This window comes from Lipotes vexillifer, unplaced genomic scaffold (assembly GCF_000442215.2).
Source record: "Lipotes vexillifer unplaced genomic scaffold, Lipotes_vexillifer_v1.1 scaffold571, whole genome shotgun sequence".
NCBI lineage: Eukaryota > Metazoa > Chordata > Mammalia > Artiodactyla > Lipotidae > Lipotes > Lipotes vexillifer.
Window position 1 is genome coordinate 1660727 of NW_006790468.1, and position 19529 is coordinate 1680255.

At 47.5% G+C, this 19529-nt stretch overlaps 1 protein-coding gene across 1 annotated transcript; it reads left to right on the forward strand.

The window, feature by feature from the left end:
• Nucleotides 1-17825: 17825 nt before the first annotated feature.
• On the forward strand, nucleotides 17826-18894 carry LOC103075479 (beta-1,4 N-acetylgalactosaminyltransferase 2-like; the record flags this gene model as incomplete). The annotated part of the gene is given in 2 exon segments (XM_082931308.1): nucleotides 17826-18473; nucleotides 18475-18894. Coding segments are annotated over 2 exon segments (1068 nt in total), but the record flags the coding sequence as incomplete, so codon positions are not given.
• Between the last annotated feature and the right edge of the window lie 635 nt (nucleotides 18895-19529).

The window sequence follows — 19529 nt, forward strand, 5'->3', positions numbered from 1 at the left end:
GATAGTTGAATTTAGAGTGCCATCGGCCAGTCTCTGCAGCTTACGTAGGAATGCCAGCCTTCCTCGGTTGTTTTTCATTCTTTCGGTGTGATTTCACAAAGGCCTGGCTAAGTCCGAGGCCTCCATTTTCTCCCGGCCAGCACGTGTTGTAATCTTGTCCACAGGTTCATTACTCTCTGAATTAGGAGCTTCATTAAAATGATATGTCTCTCTCAGCGTTGTAAATGACAAGTGACCTTCTAACCTAATGTGGCCTCATTAGATGACAGGAAAGAACTAAATGTCAGGATGCAGGGTGGTAAGGTTTTGATATTTATGAAAGTCAGATGAAGGGTGAGTAATATAATGGAGTATTCCACTTAAAGTCAGACCAGTGTTCCTGGGAACCACTGTCATGGCTGCTCTTTGGCGCCCTAAGAAATGGATTTTCTGTAGACTTTGCTTGTATTGCAAGGTTGTGGACTGTCCAGTGTTTACATGAAGCCACAACTATATTCTAATTATAATTGGAAGACTGGTTGGAAAAATAACTGAAAAATGTCCAGAAATAACTTGTTTCTGCCAACTGTCTTAATCTTCCACTCCAACCAATTATTCGTTGGTTAATTGGTGTTTTGCCAAAGCAGAGGTCTCAGGAGACAGGCAGCTTTGCCCATGTGAGAATCCTTGAGATTTGGCTCTGCTGGATTTCCTGTCTTCATAGACCTTGTCTTTATCTCTTCAAGTAAATATAAGTGTGGTTTTAAAATCCAGGCCCAGTGCAGGTCACTGGCTTGGGGCTACTCAGCAGAATGAGGAAGAGGCTTTGGGTCTGCAGGGAATTGGCATTCTGATTGGCAAGATCTGGAGGCAGTAAGAGCAGGAGAGTTGGGGATTAAGGATGCTAAGACTCACTGGGGTGGTCCATTCCAGCTCTAAGAAGTGTGTCCCCTTAGGTTCCCAGCACCTTGGGGATTCAGAGAAGAGCCACCATATAGGATTGTGTAGTTTTTGCACGAGAGTACCTAGTCAAAGGGATGAGCAGTGGACGAGTTTTAGCCTATGTCCCATTTACCAAGCTGGTGCTTGGCTGCATCCATCTGGAGCAGGGGCTGGGGAACAATAGCCCGTGGGTCAAATCAGGTCCACTGCCTGTTTTTATAAATAAAAACATTTTGGAACACAGCTACACTCATTTGTCAACGTGCTGTCTATGGCTGCTTTTGTGTGACAATTGAGACCTCCTGGCCCACAAAGCCTAAAATATTTACTCTCTGGCCCTTGATAGAAAAAGTTTGCAGACCACTGATCTGGAGGTAGGGGCACCTTTTTCTAATTTGCAAAGGCTCTGTCTGTCTTCCAAGCCAGAATTGCATCTGAAAGATGGGGGCCGGCTTTTTCTAATTTGCACAAAGGTGCCTTGTGAACGAGCAGGCACCTTAGGATCTCTCTCCTAAGGAGGAGATCCCAGTCCTGCCCCTGAGGGTGGGGGCCTTGGGGAGCAGTGCTCACAAGGCCTCACCCCAACCCATGGCAGGCTGCTGGTGACCACACAGTAGAAAAGCCACAGGCTTGTGTGCAGAGAGGCTGTCTGGGGAGCGAAGGACTGGTTGTAGCAGCTCCCAGAGGTAAAACCAATGCTTCCCTCACTCCTTTTCCAAATAACCGTAAAAGAGAAGGTTTGTTTGGGGGTCTTTGTCGCTGGCCACTCCATAAAGAAATGCAAACTGTCTCACGAGTTACCATCAATCACTTGTTTACACAGCGGGGCTGATTGACACGGTTTATTTTTCTGTGGTTTTTCTTCTAATCTAAAGTGAAACATGAACTAGAGAATTCATGAGTTCCCTTCACCTTTTGCAGCCCAGAACCTGCAAGGAAGGTGACTGTTTTAACTTGTGTGAATATTATAAGCCCCATCTGCATCTGGTCGCATGCATATGAAAGATCTGATCGGCTGGGCCTGAGAACCTGCAGGAGCCCGTGTCCTCCCCAGGGCATTGATGCACAAATCTGGACCAATGATTTGTAGGACATCAGGCTGGATGGGAACTCAGAGTTGTTGTCTTTTGATAACTCTGGAGTCCCTCCATTGATCAGCCCCAGTGAGGTGCACTGACTTTCCCAAGGCTTCGAAGGACCCGAGGGTACCTTCTCTGGTCAACCTCCAGTAGGCAGCATTTGAAGTCCAGGCAGGAGACCCTCGTGGTAGGAAAGAGGGCCCATGGTGGTCCAGATGGCAGGGACCTGGTGGGAATAATCACGTTAATTTCAGCATGCCCTGCACCAGGTCAGTTACAAAGCTCTTCTCATTCATGATCTCATTTACTTCTCCCCACTGTTTCATGAGACTAACGCTTTCTCCCATATTCCATTAGCTGTTATATATAGTTTAGAGATAATCTCAAAAAAACCTAGCCAGATGGGATGGAATGATAAATACAATGGTCTACACAAGTTGAAGGGATGATACTATGGGTGCTTTTTACTTTTTTTGATTAAAAAAAAGGAAATAAAACACCTCTGGCTTTGGTAACTGTGAAACAACCTATTTTTAAAAAGCTGACTACACAAAATCAGAACAGGAATGGCCTGGCTACAGAGAGGTCATGAGGACAGACCTGGGGGCCCATGGTGGGGGGAACTTGAATCAGGGATAAGGAGACTGCTGTAGATGACAGTGCCACAGGAGGCTGCTTTGCATGGGACACAAGAGTCCAGAGCTGCTAGTTGCCCCTCCCTGGAGGAGAGAGATAATAAGATGGGCAGGATCCTGAACCCCCAAAGCATTAGAGGGGGCCACTTCCAGGGGCTGCAGCCATTCTTGCCAGACCCCTGAGAGATACTTTCCTCTCTTCCCTGCTTCCTGGCCTTGTGCCACCGGCCTGTTGCCCACACCCTCTTGGAGGTTGTGGGAGCCCTAGAACTTGGCCTGGGTGTGTCAAGCAGGATGTACACAATCCCAAGATTTGTTTGGAGCCAAGTTGCCCGGTGCCCCCCATACCCACGCTCACACATGCCTACACATATGCTCATGGTATTACTCACACTGTATTGGCTACAGAGTCTTTTGTGGGAGGGCGGCTGGCTCTGTTTCAATTAACAGTTTCTTCATAAATAGGATGCGTCAAGTAGCCGTACTTGGCAAGTGAATGAAAGCCTGCAAAGTAAGTTGGGGAGTAGTAATACTCTTAAGACACACTGGGCTGGATATGCTTTCATATGTGCGTGTGTGTGTGTATGAGACATTTTGACTGAATGAGGCAGGCTTTGAGGCCTGGGAGAGGATAGGAACATTGGGACGTTTTGTGGAAGCCACCTCTTGTTCTATGAGTCCCAGCTTTGGGAAAGGCTCTTATTTATTCGGGAGGTTTGACTGGGCTTCTGCCCTGTTCAGTGGCAGCAGATGAATCTGATGGTCTGTAAAGGTCTGTCCTGCTCGGCAGTAGAGAACAACCAAAGTCCCTTACATTCAAGTTGTCTATGCAACGCACACTCAGCTCCAGTTGGAGGCAATTCTGGAAGGAAGCTTTGTCTTTGCAAGGCCAGTGGTTGATGAGTCCTCTGAGCAGTCCTTCCCTGTATGCCTCTCCCTCTCCCTGGGAGTTGGCTGAATCATTTGGTGGAGGCCACCTAGGGCTCCAGAGCACCAGAGCTGCAGTTTCCGGAGTCCAAGAGCCAGGACTGTAGTTCTGCTGCTGCTGCTTTTCCCCTTCATCTCCTTCGGCTGCACTGTACAGTTCGTGGGATCTTAGTTCCCTGACCAGGGATTGAACCCAGGCCCTCGGGAAAGCGCAAGGAGTCCTAAGCACTGGATTGCCAGGGAATTCCCTCCATTGCTTCTCATAAGGAAAGAGCCCAGTCCTTGGGTTGTCTCAGCTGGAAGAAGGCACCTCCTAGGATTCACTTCCCTGACGTCAGAGCCCAGCATTCTGAGGGTCCTGGGCAGTGCTGGGGGGTCAGGGGTGAGCCCCTGGTGTGTGGCAGGAGAGATCAAAACAGACTCCAGCCCTTCTGAGGGGCCAGAAGTGTTTTGTTTTGTTTTTTTAACATCTTTATTGGAGTATAATTGCTTTACAATGGTGTGTTAGTTTCTGCTTTGTAACAAAGTGAATCAGCTATACATATACATATGTTCCCATATCTCTTCCCTCTTGTTTCTTAAGCACTGGAGTTCTGCGCTGTGATTGGCCTTAGCCGTGGAAAGCACAGATGCTCACACGTACCAAGTCTTTTTCGGAGTCAGACAGTTTTATACAGTGAGTGTGCCCATTTATCCCTGCGCAAGTACACTGCTGACTGACAAGTAGGGCCCCCCTGCCCCATTCCCATTCCTCAAGCACTGCCTCTTCCACCTCCCTCCCTCCCCAGGCCTCTTCTTTAGGGAGTCTTCCCTGGTCCTCCCAAGTCAGAGCCCTCACCCTCCGGTAGTCCAGAGTATCCTTGGTCTTTGCCAGGGGTGCCTGACAGGGTGAAGGCCAGCACGGGAAATAGCCCAGCTTTGCTTCCAGACTTTTCCTATAGAAGGTCTTCTCTCTCCTAAGGAACTGTAATCTGTAAGCTTGACCAGTTTTGGGGAAAAAAGGACTTAGACCCAGGAGCTTAACCAGGTAGACGGGGTTGATGGAAGTGAGGTCATGTGTGATCGGGACACCTTATCAGGAGGGTCACACTGACTTTGCCCAGCAAGTGCCCAAAGTATGGTGTGATCCTGGCCCCAAATGCTTGGTGGATGGGTCTCTGCTCTTCCCAATGTCCCAGGGCCTTCTGTCTTGCCATGGGTGTAATGGAAAGTTTTAGGTCCCAGGGCTACATCTTTGTTAAAATCATTAGTATTTCAAAGAGATTATTTATGCCAACAGCTGTTCATCTTTTCCCTTAAATGACCTGAGGCCTTGACCACAGTCGCTTTTACCCCGGCTTCCTTTGGCCTCTGAGATGTGGAGGGCGGGCAAGTGTTTCCTGACACTCAGAGGGCCTTTGAGAACCAGTTACACAGCAAGGAGGTGAGGGGTTCATAGAGAGTTTGGTAGGGGATGGGGCATTTGTCTCTCCAAAGACCACATGAATGACTTTTATTATCTGATACTTGGGCTGCATTTTCTTGCACTATGGAGCATCACCAAACATTTCTGGGAGCGAGGGCAAGACAAATATCAGTCTCTTGCCATTTGGTATAAAGTTTTTTCCTTCTTTCTTTGGTTTCAGTGTCTGCTGCCTCTTATAATTCCTGGGTAATCAAAAGGCATCTGACTGATAAAAAATATTTCTCTCTGGGCTTCCCTGGTGGCGCAGTGGTTGAGAGTCCGCCTGCCGATGCAGGGGACATGGATTTGTGCCGCGGAGCGGCTGGGCCCGTGAGCCATGGCCACTGAGCCTGCGCGTCCGGAGCCTGTGCTCCGCAACGGGAGAGGCCACAGCAGTGAGAGGCCCGCGTACCGCAAAAAATTTCCTATCACAGACTGAAATAGTTGATGGACGACTTCCAGAGACTTTTAAGAAATGCAGAAGCTTCTGTGAGCTGTTAAGAACCACTTGCCTCTGACCTTCTGACTTAGAAATTTGTGGAGACTTCTCTGACCTTCTTCCCTGCAGATTTTTCAAATTTTTAAAGTCTTGAATTCCTGTATTATATGGGTCGTATCTAGTATGCAAAGAGCGGCTGTTGTTTTCCTGGCCATGGCCTTCGTACAATAAAATAGTAAAATAGTCTAACATAGTGGTTAAGACCACTGGCTGTTGAGTTAGACATATTTAGTTTAGTCTTTCAATTCTACTACCGACTGGCAAATTTACTCAATATACCTATATATATATATATATATATATATATATATATATATATATATATATATATTTCTCTCTGTAGCCCAGAAGCAGGAGTTCAGAGACAATCCTTGCCAAGAGTACATGACTGCATGGTGGCTGGCATGTGTGGCAAGGGCTTAGTGGTCTTGCTGGCAGAAGAACCCATTAGTCGAAGGAAGATGGAAAAGACTTAACTTGGCCAGCACTCGTTTGGATTCTCACTCAGAGCATGGGAGAGCACAGGACATATTGCGTGGGAAAAGTATGATTTTGGGGGGACCAAGCATGGTCCTTAAATCTCTCAAAGGGGAGAAGGAGAGGAAATAGGCTGTGTGGCCCGGAGGACAGGCATAGGACTTGCAAGATGGGAGTTGTGCAGAGAGGTAGATCTGACAGCAGCAGAAGGCAGAACTTTCTAATCGTTGCCTCCAGTTCTGGGGAAAGACAGCAGAAGCTGGAGAAATACTCATCCCTGATGTTGCTAAGCGTGTTCCTATGATGTGTAAGACCTAAGAAGCCAAAAGTGCAAAAGACCGTACGATCTGGTGGTCCTTAATAAAATTACACACACACCAAAAAAACCTGATTAAAGACCTGACCTTTTAAAAAATAACGACATTGCTCACGTTTAGTGCAAAAATAATGAAGCAGGAGGAAGGAGGAAAGAATGGTACAAATTTAGAAATTTACGAGACATTTGATCATCATGTATCTTGTAAAAGAAGTGATGACTCTTCATCCAAGATTAGAGTAATACTGGCAATCTTGGTCAGTACTTTATCGTCTTCTTCAGCTCAGGGGTGAATAGCTCCTACTTGAACAAAGTCAAGCCACTCCTGATGTCTTGAAGGGAAGGGTCCACAGGATAGGTCCCTCTGGGAGATGAGGATGGCTGTCTCAGTTTCCATCTGTACCTCCATCCACACATAGCCCGTTCCCAATGCATATAATGGCAGCCAGGCCAAAGAAGGCTCCCAAGTGCCTCACTGCATGGCAAACCTCAAAGGCCCGCCTGGTGTCCTCCATCACCCCCGACCCCACCCTCGCCATGTGTCTCCTCATCTCTGCGATAATGCTAGTTTCTGGGTTGCTGTCCCACCCTTCTGCTGCTACACAAAGGGCACACTCAGGCAACTCGACAATAAAAGCAACTTGAAGGGAGACCAGCTGTACTTATAAATAAACATCCCAAGCACATTAATCTGCTGAAGGTTTTTATGAGGGGAAGCATAAAATTTCAAATAAAGGGCTAATGGGAAATATGTCCAAAATGTTGGAACTGGTGATGCTCTACAGTAGGGAACTGCCCAGATAGAGCCATAAAACAAAATGTAACTAACAGCTGATTCAGTTTTAAAACCTCAGCCCTCTCACTCCCACACCTGAGTTGTATATTTTATCTGAAGGGCTGTTTCATGTTCCAGAATCAGCTCTGTTTGCAAGTGAGCTGCCACAATTTTATGGCCTCGACTTTAAAGAGGAGGACATTTCTTTCCTGGAGAAGGCTAATAGGAGGTAAAATGCAGGGATTATGGGCTCTCCCACAAATCCAGGCTAGCAGATGCGCCTCTTTTCCGTAATCAAAATGAATGTTTTCTTTGGACCCAGCTAGGAAGGCCCCTTAAAACATCCCGGGAACAGGAGACATGCACCAGGCCAGATAACAGATTGGAAGCAGACGGTGAGGAAAGCAGGTGCCTAGCCCTTTGGAGTACCTGCTCCTTTCCCCCTTCAGGACAGGTAATTTTAAAAAATGACAAGGTGATTTTCTTTTTTTAAGTGAAAAATGGGAGATGGCATATGGTTAGCATTGCTCCCTGCCCTGCCCTTCACCTCCGTTAACGATCTGCTTTCTTCCCCCGGCTGGGGCTATGAGTAGCTCTGTTTTGCATTCTTTTCCTCCTTAACTTGGTACCAGACCATTCGAGTCTGCAGGAGAGGACACCCCACATATAAGAGCCTTCGGAATGGTGGAAAGAGCTTGGATTGGGGAGTTAGAATGGGCTCAGATCCCTATTCTGCCACTTACCCGCTTTGTTGGAGCTCAGGCAAGTCTCTTATTTTCCATTTTTCTCATTGGGAATAAAAGGAAAAAGCCCACCACCGTCACAGGTGCATTGTGTGCATTGCGTAGTGGCCCCAGTGAAAGCTCCTTTTGGGGCAGAGTCTGACTGCCAAGGGTCAGAGTTAACTGTTGATCATGAACAAATACTTTCCCCTCTCTGAGCCTCAGTTTTCTCAGCTGTAAGATGGGGATAATAACCCCTCACAGGGTTGTTAAGAGGACTAAAGGAAATTTGCACAGGTAGTGCTTAGCAGAGTGCCTGCCACGTGGTAGGCACTCAGTCTTGACCATCATTGCTATTGTTGAAGCAGAGTTTAGGTCGTTTGGCATACAGTCTGACTCACCCAAACACCACATGGCTTAAGTTCAGTAAGGGCAAAACCAGGCACTCCGTACCCTGCTCCCCTTGCTCGTGATGGAACCCTTGTTTGATTACAGTTTCAACCATCTCTGGCCTTTGGCTGCCTCTCACTCTCGGGCCAGCCCGTACACTTTGGGCTCATCATATGAGCTTTGTTTACCGAGATGGGTGACACTGCATACTGTCGTAGGATTTGACTCGGACACCCCTTGGGCTGTTTCAGCCCCCAGATGCCTTAGACAGGGCCTCCTATGTTAGCTCTAATCCCTGCATCCCACATACCAGCTCTGCACTGCTCTGCTTCCCTCAGGTGGGTGACCTCAACCCCCCATGAGAAGTATAAATGCTTAAAGTTGGGCAGGAGTTAGTGCATCCTAGATCTTTCCCCTCCATTCCTACATGGTGGGCCAAACACTACTTTCATCACCTGCTCTACTCCAGTTTGACAGCAACACAGAGCAAAAGAAACACAAGCAAAATAAACAGACTTGCTAACAGCAATGGGAAGAATGGTAGCACCAAAGATAGTGCCGACGGTGTAAGTTTATGACCCACTCCCAGCATATTCCCTTGGCGGGTCACTCCTCCTCTAGGCTGAAATCGACTCATCTCACCCTCTTGCCCGCACTGCCTGCTTCATTATTACTACCTCCTGTGGCTCTTTAGTTTTCTTGATTTTTTGTTGTTGTTGTTGCCATCTCCCAAGTGAGACTGAATTTATGGCGGATGGATACCATGGTCTAAACCTCCTTGTTCCCTGTATCTCCCATCGCAGAGCAGAACCTTAATGAAGACTAAAGTAAGGGAGCCCAGGCCACATGGAAAGGCCATGCTGGGAGTGTTCAGCTGAGGTCCCAGTTCCTCCCTTAAGGGAGGAAGCCTCAGAGACTTCTCCTGCCCCAGCCACTGCCTGCCCACAACGGCGTGGGGGACCTGGATGAGAACCATCTAGCGGAGCCCATTCAACTCCTCGACCCATGAGAAATAATAGTAATAAGGGATCGTTGTTTAATGACGTTGGGTTGAGGTGGCTTGTTGAACGTTAATAGATACTTAGATGACTGATCACTTAAATAGCTCTTTTGGCTATTTGTATGGTCATGAGAGCCACAAGCCATGCCCTTTGGAGAGGCCTCAAGTGCCACCACCAGCTGGTGGTGGGCAGCGGCTACAGGCTGTAGCAGCAGCATCCTGCCCAACCTGCATGCCGGACCTCAGGATTGCCAGAGACCTTGGACTATGGAATTCTTCTGGCTGGCCACCTTGCCTGGGGAGGCGTTGGCTGCCTGGCCCCTGGGGAGCGACCTACCCTTCCTTCTCCAGCAGAGCTGGGAAGATATCCAGGGCCAGCTGTGTGCTTTGGAAAGCTACCTCCCTAGTTCCTCAGCTCTCTCCCCTGTGCAGGAGTATATGATTAACCTCTAGTTTTACATCCTGGAACTCCAAGTACTATATAAGGTTCAGTATTTTTCAGGTGCAGTTTCTTTATTTGGCTTTTTGCAAATGAATACAACAAAATTCGAACATGCAGGTCCTCAGGGGGTGAATCTAGGAACCACAAGAGTAAAGGGGTTTCTAGTTACCCTCTGGCTTGTGCTCAAAGCCCTCACGGGGTGAGGGCTGAAGAACGGGTGTGAAGGCTCAGATTATGCAGTGGTCTGGGAATGGAGACTTGGAAGATAGGACTGAGGTTCCCCAGAATTATAATACATGCCATTAGCTAGCAAGCAGGTGGTCAGACAGAAAGGAAGGCCAGGGAAGGCTGCCATGAAGTTGTGCGATAAGCATGGTACACTCTTTCAAGGTGTTTTTTCAGCAACTATACTCAGCTGTTAGCTCTGCTATGGACTGAATGTGTGTGGCCCCACCTCTCCAAATTCATGATGTGAAGCCCTAATTGCCAATGTGATAGTATTTGTAGTTGGGGGATAGTTAGGTTTAGGTGAGGTCATGTGGGTGGAGCCCCCATGATGGATTAGTGCCCTTACAAGAAGAAGAGACCAGAGCCCTCTCTGCCATGGGAGGACACAGCAAGAAGGTGGCTGTCTGCAAATCAGAAAGAGGGCCCTCCCCAGAGCTCTGCTATACTGAATGTGTGTGGCCCCACCTCTCCAAATTCATGATGTGAAGCCCTAATTGCCAATGTGATAGTATTTGTAGTTGGGGGATAGTTAGGTTTAGGTGAGGTCATGTGGGTGGAGCCCCCATGATGGATTAGTGCCCTTACAAGAAGAAGAGACCAGAGCCCTCTCTGCCATGGGAGGACACAGCAAGAAGGTGGCTGTCTGCAAATCAGAAAGAGGGCCCTCCCCAGACACTGAATCTGTTGGGACTTTGATCTTGAAATTCCCAGCCTCCAGAACTGTGAGAAACCCAGTTTATAGTATTTTGTTATAGCAGCCTGAGTTGACTAAGCCAAGCCCTAAAACCCTACTTTTAACTTTGTCTCATGGGCCCAGGTGAACCTAAGAGAACATCTCCTCCAGCCTGATCTGCTCACAGGTGAAAGCCCTCGTGACTTGGGGACTTGCTCAAGGTCACAAAGCTGTGTGGAGAATGCCCTCCACATCGTGAGCATCCTACCACAGCAAAGCCTTGGCTTTCAAGTCAGAAAGACATTGGCTTTTACTGGTCACTGTGTCCATCTACACTGAAGAAAGTAGAGAACAGAGTCAATTATCCAGCTAATCCACCAAGCAAACCCCATTGATAAAAGAGGGAATTTCTTGACAGGGATTGGTTCTCTATAGGGATTGGAAATCCCTGGATGTATGCTCAGGATTCCAGGGCACTTTGTAGGAATACAGCCAGAGATGTAGATAATCATGCCCCTGTGTAACAGAGTCCAGTTCTCTTGTAGCTTTTGAATTCACAACAAGCCCAATTTCAATGGCTTTGCAGACAGAATAGTTAAGTTCAAGTTCTGACTCTAATACTACTAGCTGTGTGATCTTAGATAAGCTACTTAACCTCTCTGTGCCTCAGTTTTCTCACCTGTAAAATAAATAATAGTAGCACCTCCCTCATGGGATTGTTGTAAGGATTTTTATTTCACACTCTATCTTAGAGAAGTTCCTGGTTGTTACTTGCAACGCTATTGTTTGTCATTATTTTTATCTGAAACTTTAGTTTTCATTGTAACTAGCCATGGGGAGCTTATAGCCCACAAAGTTTACACAGTGATGTGTTTTGTGTTGACAGCATGTTATTTAATAAAAATTTGAATTTGCATGTGCTTGATGGGATACCCACTCTCCACCTTGTCACAGTCTCCACCACTCACATTTCAGACACTTTTGTTACCAGCCAGGTCACTGTAGACCCTAGGGTTTATAACCTATGGTCTATTAGGAAGGTTAATTGGACAGATTAGGACAGAGCATTCATGGGTGTAAGGGTCTCTGGTAAGGGAGATGAGGTTTGAAGTCAGTGAAGGCTGACCACACAGGATTTATTAGTCCTCTATTGATGTACATGTGGGTTGGTTTCAATCTTTTGCATTTACAAAAACAATACTGCCATGAATATCACATATCTCAGATCTGTAGGATAAATAACTAGAAGTGCATTTGCTGGGTCAAAGGTAATTGCCTTTTGAATTTTGATTCCTATTGCCTAACTGTCCTCCATAAAAGCTATGCCATCTCCCCAGCAATGTCTGAGGGTGTTGATTCCCCACATTTGCACCAACACCACACAACGTGGTGACAAGTCAGTGAAAATTTGGAGTGCACCACAATAGCAGTCAACCACATTCCCTCTTCTCCTGCTGCTGCACCCACGCGTGTGCTGGAAATGACGGAAGCCAGAAGACTTTGAAGCAGTGACTGTCCAGAACACTTGTGTGCGCCAAGTCCTAGTCTGAAGGCTGGAAGAGACCAATGTCCCAGTTCAAACAGAGGGGCAGGAAGAGTGCCCTCTTCCCTAAGAAAAGGTCAGCCTTTCTGTTTTATTCAGGCCTTCAACTGATTGGATGAGGCCCACCTGCGTTAGGGAGGGCAATCTGCTTTACTCAGTTTACTGATTCAAATGTTAATGTCATCCAGAGACACCCTCACAGATTCACCCAGAATAACGTCTGGCCAAATATCAGGTACACTGTGGCCCAGTCAAGTTGACACATAAAGTCAACTGTCACACATACCCTCATGGATGCACCCCTGGTTTGCAGCTGTACGGTCTGGCCTTGTGGGCAGTGCATGCTGTGTGTCTTCTTCAGCAGCAGCACCGACCCCTTGGCAGTGTTGGATATTCCTGTTCCTGACGGGGGCCGTGCATTGGATGCCTGCCCTTTGGGGGCAGTCTTTAGCTCCAGGAGTGGAGCTCTGTGACAGAGGCTTCCCACTGATGAATGGCCCACAGTGAACAGTTTCTCTTTGCTGTGGTTTCCTCACAGGATGTTTTTCTCCAGTTTCTAGTGGGATGGAGGGGCTATTTCAACAGCTGCCACAGTGGCTGGGGAGCAAAGAGTCAGGAGGCTGTGGCTTAAATGTCCTTTGTCTTCATTCGCAGCTCTGAAGCAGGTGCTCTGAACAGCAGGGCATGCATTTTCCTGTCCTCAGACATGTCTGCCTCTACCGAAAGAATTTAGCAGACCCAGCCTTTTAGTTCATGAGGTTTGTCCTCATCTCTGATCCCTCTTTTACACTTAGCTCTTCTGTGTGTGTTTGTTTTGGCCTCTGGCTACTCGAAACCCACTATCTTGATGGCCCACAAGGCCTGTCGCCTCCCTCAAGAGCCTCAGCTCCAAAAGCAGCCTCTTTCCAAACCTACCACATCATGACAGCAGCTCCCCACTAGGTGAAAGTCATTCATTAAGGAAAGTTCACATTAAGTAGGAAAAGATAGATAGCCTACCTTACTCATCCTATGGGCCCTTATCATCATACAATGATGCAGTGAAAAGTGGGTCTCCTACTCACCTTATCCCCCATCTCCCAGTTTGTCTAAAGGAACCAGTTTCTAATGTGAACTTCTAGAAGGAGTCTATGCATATCTAAGCACATGTATTATTTTAAGGACCTGGTAGCATTCTGTACAAAATATTTTGTATCTTTATTTCATATTACTTTCCTTGGAGATCATTTCATATTAGTACATACAGAACTACCTAAATATATTTATAGCTCTATATTATTATATTGCATTGATGTACTTTGATTTATTAGTCCTCTATTGATGTACATGTGGGTTGGTTTCAATCTTTTGCATTTACAAAAACAATACTGCCATGAATATCACATATCTCGGATCTGTAGGATAAATAACTAGAAGTGCATTTGCTGGGTCAAAGGTAATTGCCTTTTGAATTTTGATTCCTGTTGCCTAACTGTCCTCCATAAAAGCTATGCCATCTCCCCAGCAATGTCTGAGGATGTTGATTCCCCACATTTGCACCAACACCACACAACGTGGTGACAAATTTTTTGACTTTTGCCAGTTTGATAAGTACAGAGTGATATTTCATGGTAGCTGTAATTTGGATTTTTATATTGTGAGTGAGGTTTTGCATCTTTCACATATGTTTGTATGCGTATCTGAATTTCCTTTTCCATGCATGGTCTGTTCACATCGGCAGAGACCAGAGCCCTCTCTGCCATGGGAGGACACAGCAAGAAGGTGGCTGTCTGCAGATCAGAAAGAGGGCCCTCCCCAGACACTGAATCTGTTGGGACTTTGATCACATCTTCTCCCATTTTTCTACTGTACTATTTCTCTTCTTCTACTGATTTATTCGAATTTATTGGAAGCGGGGGGAGGATTTCCCTTCTCCATGCTTTATATTTCCGAGTGAAAGGACGTCGGTAAATGTAAATCTTGTCCTCTTTCTGACCCCCTCCCCCCTCACTCACTTCAGCTGTGGGGAAGAGAAGTAAATTATCTGATTGGTAAGTTTGGGAGGAGGAAGTGGACAGGCCTTGCCTCCCTCTTCCTGCCCTTTGGGATCTGCCTGCCTGCAGAACACAGGTGCTCCTGGTGGCCCTTGGCTCTGCAGTCAACTTAGCAACAGAGGCCCTGCCCTTGCCAGGTGAGGCCTGCAAGTTTCCACAGGAGCCTGTGATCTGGGGGCAGACATGCTTCATCCCAGGGTCTGGCATTAGGCGGCCCATTGCTTGCATACCTAAAGTGTGTCTTTCAAAAGCTCTGTGAGTAATAAAGCTGGTTTTGGGGTCCTCATTTACCTATTCCTGTGCCTATTACAAGTTGATTTGGAATTTTGGTAGGAAAAGGGACACTAGTTATTAGATCTCTCAAACTCCAAAGGAGCTTTTTAAGTCTCAAGGAAATTAATCTTTTACCTGTGATATAAGTTCCAAATATTTTCTTCTAGGTTTTCATTTATCTTTGCTTTTGCTGTTTGGTGTTCTTCTTCTTAATATGGAAATCTAGTCAAAATTGTCGATCTCATATTTTATGGATATTGAGGTTTTGTGACATGCCTAAAAAGGCATTTCCCCCGATGGATTATAAAATATATTTTCCTGAGTTTCCTTCATCTGCTTTTGTTTTTCACGTTTAATCCTTGTGAGGTCCTTCCTGGGGTGGCAGGCTACTGGGAGCCTGGACTGACTCTGAGAGAATGGGTCTTTGGGAGGTGGCAAGAGGAGGAGGCCTAAGGGAACATCCAGCTCCATGTATGTGCTTGAGGTCAGCACTGTGTGGTGTGTGCAGTTATGGATCAGACAGAGGTCTCTAGAGCAGCCTGAGCACTTCAGCAGCCATGGCGGGAACGAGCAAGAGCCCCAGTAGCCTCCAGCTGGGGCCCAGAAAGGGAAGGGGCTTTCTTAGGTCACCCCGTGTGTTGGGTGGCAGCAGGATTAGCGCCCAGGCCTCCTAACCACAAGCTAAGGCCTTGTTTTCTGGACTTGGTGGCCCAAGTCCAGCTTGATTTCAGTTGAACCAGAGAGCTCACGGGACAGAGTGCCCAGGTCCAAGGCTGATGGGCCCACATCAGACCTCTCCTGAGGTCTGCTGTACGGTCTGGACCTGGCCGAGCTCTGACTCCTGCTCTGGGCGCCAGGTCTGCTGGGATGACGAGAAAACGAAGGCAGGGCTGCAACCATGGCCTCCAAGAGAAAAGTGGTGATTTGTTTCCTTTCCTTTGGGTAAAATCAACAACAGGCTGCAAACATGGGATCACTTAGAGACCAAAGTCTTCCTGCATCGGGTACTTGTTACTCTGTAAGTTCCTTTCACATGTTATAAAGGAACATGCCTTCGGGGGAGCAGGGCGGGCTGTGTGCTTCTCTCCTCTCAGCCCCTTGTCACTCGACAACCTGAGGACCAGGCTTCTGAGCAGCTCAGTGTCATCCCACCTGTCTACCAGCAGCCCCTCCCTCCTCCCTCTAGCACATCCTTGAATGATGAAAAGATCTCTAATGTTTTGTTTTTCATAAGCATAGTTAAACACTGAGAAGTTCTTTGGTCCTTCTCGGATTCTTTTTAGATGAATTAGGGTGAGTCTGGATGAGTGTGAAGATCCCTTATTACAAGTGTTCATGTGCTGTGCGTATGTTTATGTTTTATGTATTAAATCTTGTAATATATCTTCTCCCAGTGATAAGATCAATTCTGTGTGGTCTTTGGTGTTGTTTCTTCTTAGCTTTCTTCCCTTCCTGCTACGAGAGCCCTGAACAGCCTCCACTAGGGCTACCATATACAGTTGTATAGGTTGTGCACTGCACAACTCCAAGGGGTGCCATTGATTTTACAGTCTGTAAGCTGAAAGGCACCACTGGACTTATGGACTATGACAGCCCTTTCTCCATCCATTGTACTCATAATTTACACAGGCAATTCTAATGCCTTTATATAATGAATGACTCATATGCTATATCCCAGAGCCACATGGAAATATTTCTTGGATTACCTGTTCTGGATTATCCATGCTTAACTCTTCCACTAATGTATGTGATCAAGAATTACTCCCACTCTTTTAGTTGAGCTGAATGAAGAGGATAAGGGGAAAATGTCAGATTAAACTGATCCACACTAAAGTGTGAGTGACTAATATGCCACCCAAGCCCTGGATGTATCTGGGAAGGCTATTTCATTTCAGAAAGGGATCTTATTCACTAAAAGCAAGATTTTGGTTGTAAAAATCAGAACTAGGTGGGCAGAGGAGGGAAGAACTTATGTCAGGGTGGGAGCAGATTTGAGGGTCGGACTCTTTAAGGCTCTCACTCTCTTCTGTCACTCTAGGACCAATCAACTCAGCAGCCTACAGGCTCGGGAGAGCCTTTCTGCAGAGGGCATTCTCAGTATTTCTTCTCTTTGGCAAATCCGCTAGTGTTGTCACCTTCCTACCTCCTGCTACAGCAGCAGAAAAGGCCTGAGAATTGTTCTTCATGACCCTGACTGCTGGGAGTTGCAGATATGACCTAAAGTCAGCCAATCACATGCACCCATTCAGAGCCAGAGCAAGGGCTGTCAAGGAGCAGGTGCATTTAGACTTCTCTCTGGCCGAAGGGGAACTGAGACGCGAGCATCCAGCCACATGGTGGCCTGGTCTGGCACATGCTCAGTTCCAGCCTGTTTCCTGATTCTGATTCTCCAGATTTCCTATGGATTCTGTAAGCTATCTGACATCCATCCCCAAAATCCCATGTCTGCTTACCAGAATTGGGTTCTGTTGTATGCACCATGAATCCTGAGAGAAATCCCCTCTGCTCACAAAGTCTGAGGTCTCTCTTTTTTTTTAAATAAATTTATTTATTATTTTTGGCTGCATTGGGTCTTTGTTGCTGCGTGCGGGCTTTCTCTAGTTGCGGCGAGCGGGGTCTACTCTTTGTTGCAGTGCGCGGGCTTATTGCGGTGGCTTCTCTTGTGGAGCACGGGCTCTAGGTGCGTGGCCTTCATTAGTTGTGGCACATGGGCTCAGTAGTTGTGGCTCGTGGGTTCTAGAGCGCAGGCTCAGTAATTGTGGCTCACGGGCTTAATTGCTTTGCGGCATGTGGGATCTTCCCGGACCAGGGCTCGAACCCGTATCCCCTGAATTGGCAGGCAGATTCTTAACCACTGTGCCACCAGGGAAGTCCCAGTCCTGAGGTCTTATTGAAGTCAGAGTGATTCTCTCTGGCGAGCAGTGATGTGCTGATGAACTATCTTTCTAGGAAAAAAAAGTCCCTGATGTGTGGCATTTGGCATTTGCTGATTTCCGTGGTATAAATGTTCCCACCACAGTCAGTTTCATAATACCAACCTTTAAACACATGACTAGCAAGTTTCCTGAATATTTAACAACAGGCTGTCAGGGGGCGGGACGAGCCAGCTTCAGCATAGCACGGCCATCAGAATGTGGCCTTTATGGCCAAAGTTTAGGGTTTGCCAGACTCTGAGTAGGTGGTATGTAAGAAGGGCAGTGGTGAGCAGTGGTCAGTCCCCAAACTGGGACAGAGAGCAGAGGCAAGGCCTGGGCTGCTGGCACTCCCTCAGGCCAGGAAGAGCCCCTTTCCTCTATGGGTAGGGGAAGAAACCTTTCTTTGCTTTTAACCTAAACCTTGACTGACTACTAAACTGACTACTAGGGTGCCAAGGGCTGGACAATCGGCGGGGTGGCTGCCCAGCTCCATCAGCCTGGAATGTGCGAGACGGCGGGTTTCGGGATGACTTCATGCGGGTCTCCAGTTTGAAGGACCAGATGCTCCCTTCTGTGAGGTCACCCCAACAGCTTCTCTGGGGACACTGGACACCCTTGCTGACATCCCAGACAGTGTGCTGCAGGGCAGAGGCCAGAAGCAGCTGACCCCTTCGACCAGTAACCGGAAGCTTTTGAATTTCATAGTCCAGCATGTGACATACACAAGCACAGAGTACCAGCACTGCAGGGTGGATGTGATGAGTCTGGAGTCCAAGTCCTCAGTGGCCAAGTTTCCAGTGACCATCCACCTTCCTGTTATGCCCAAGTTATATGACCCTGGACCAGAGAGGAAGCTCAGAGACATGGTGAGCATTGCCACCAAAACTTTCCTCCATCTCCACAAGCTCATGACCATGCTCCAGAGCGTTCGTGAGTATTACCCAGACTTGGCCGTGATTGTGGCTGATGACAGCAAGGAGCCCCTGAAAATTAATAACAGCCACGTGGAATATTACACCATGCCTTACGGAAAGGGTTGGTTTGCTGGTAGGAACCTGGCCATATCTCAGGTCACCACCAAATACGTCCTCTGGGTGAACGATGACTTTCTCTTCAACAACAAGACCAAGATTGAGGTGCTGGTGGATGTCCTAGAGAAGACGGAACTGGACGTGGTAGGCATTCAGTGTGCTTGGAAACGTGTTCCAGTTTAAGCTGTTTCTGGAGCGCAGTGAGAATGGGGACTGTATCCCCTGGCGGTCAGGATCTTTCCGGCCCCTGGACAGCTTCCCCAGATGCGTGGTGACCAGTGGTGCTGTCAGCTTCTTTCTAGCCCACACAGAATGGCTCCAAAGAGTTGGCTTCGACCCCCGCCTGCAGCTAGTGGCTCACTCATAGTTCTTTACTGATGGGCTCGGGAGTCTGCTCGTGGCGTCCCGCTCAAATGTGATTGTAGGTCACCAGCCGTGTTATCCAGTGGCGGACCCAGAGCTGGCAGCCCTGGAGAAGAGCTACAACGTATACTGGACCAGCACCAAAGCTCAGGTCTAGTTCAGGCTGGCTCTCCACTACATCAAGAACCATCTCCAATGTGCCACGTAAAGGTTGTCCGGGCATCGGAAAAGCGTTAGGCTGACCGGTTGCAGCTACCTAAAACAGAGGAACTGGTGGATAGGCTATCAAAATGTGAACTCCTGATAGGACGGACAGGGCAGACGGGTCTGGCTCAGGTATTAGAAATAACAGTCAAAAGCTAAGGGTCGTTAGAAATGGACCAATCACTGATCAGGGCAAGGGAGACTGTATTCATTATTGTTTGTATGATGTCTTACAATTTATGAAGCATTTGTACATATAGTATCTCACATTATCTCATTTCATCTCACATGCAAGTATAGGATGGGTTGGTATCCTCAGTCAAAAAGATGGCCGCTGGGTCCTTGAGGGTTATTCGCTGGAAATTATATCACAGATCATCTCCAGCATCACTGTCATTCACAGATTTTTCTGGTCCTACCTTGTGGACTCAAATAACGTGAATAACCCAGGGTCCTTGCCTGGAGAAGGTGGGAGCCTAGATCAGTTCGATCCGCTAGTGGAATCGGGTCAGAGGATGAGAGGCGGACCAGGCAGGCGAGGAGGGAGTCAGCTCACCTGGAGCCCGGCACACGGATGGGACGCAGGCAGTTGGAGGGATGAGATCACTGGGGTAGAGTCCACTCACTGCCGGAATAAAG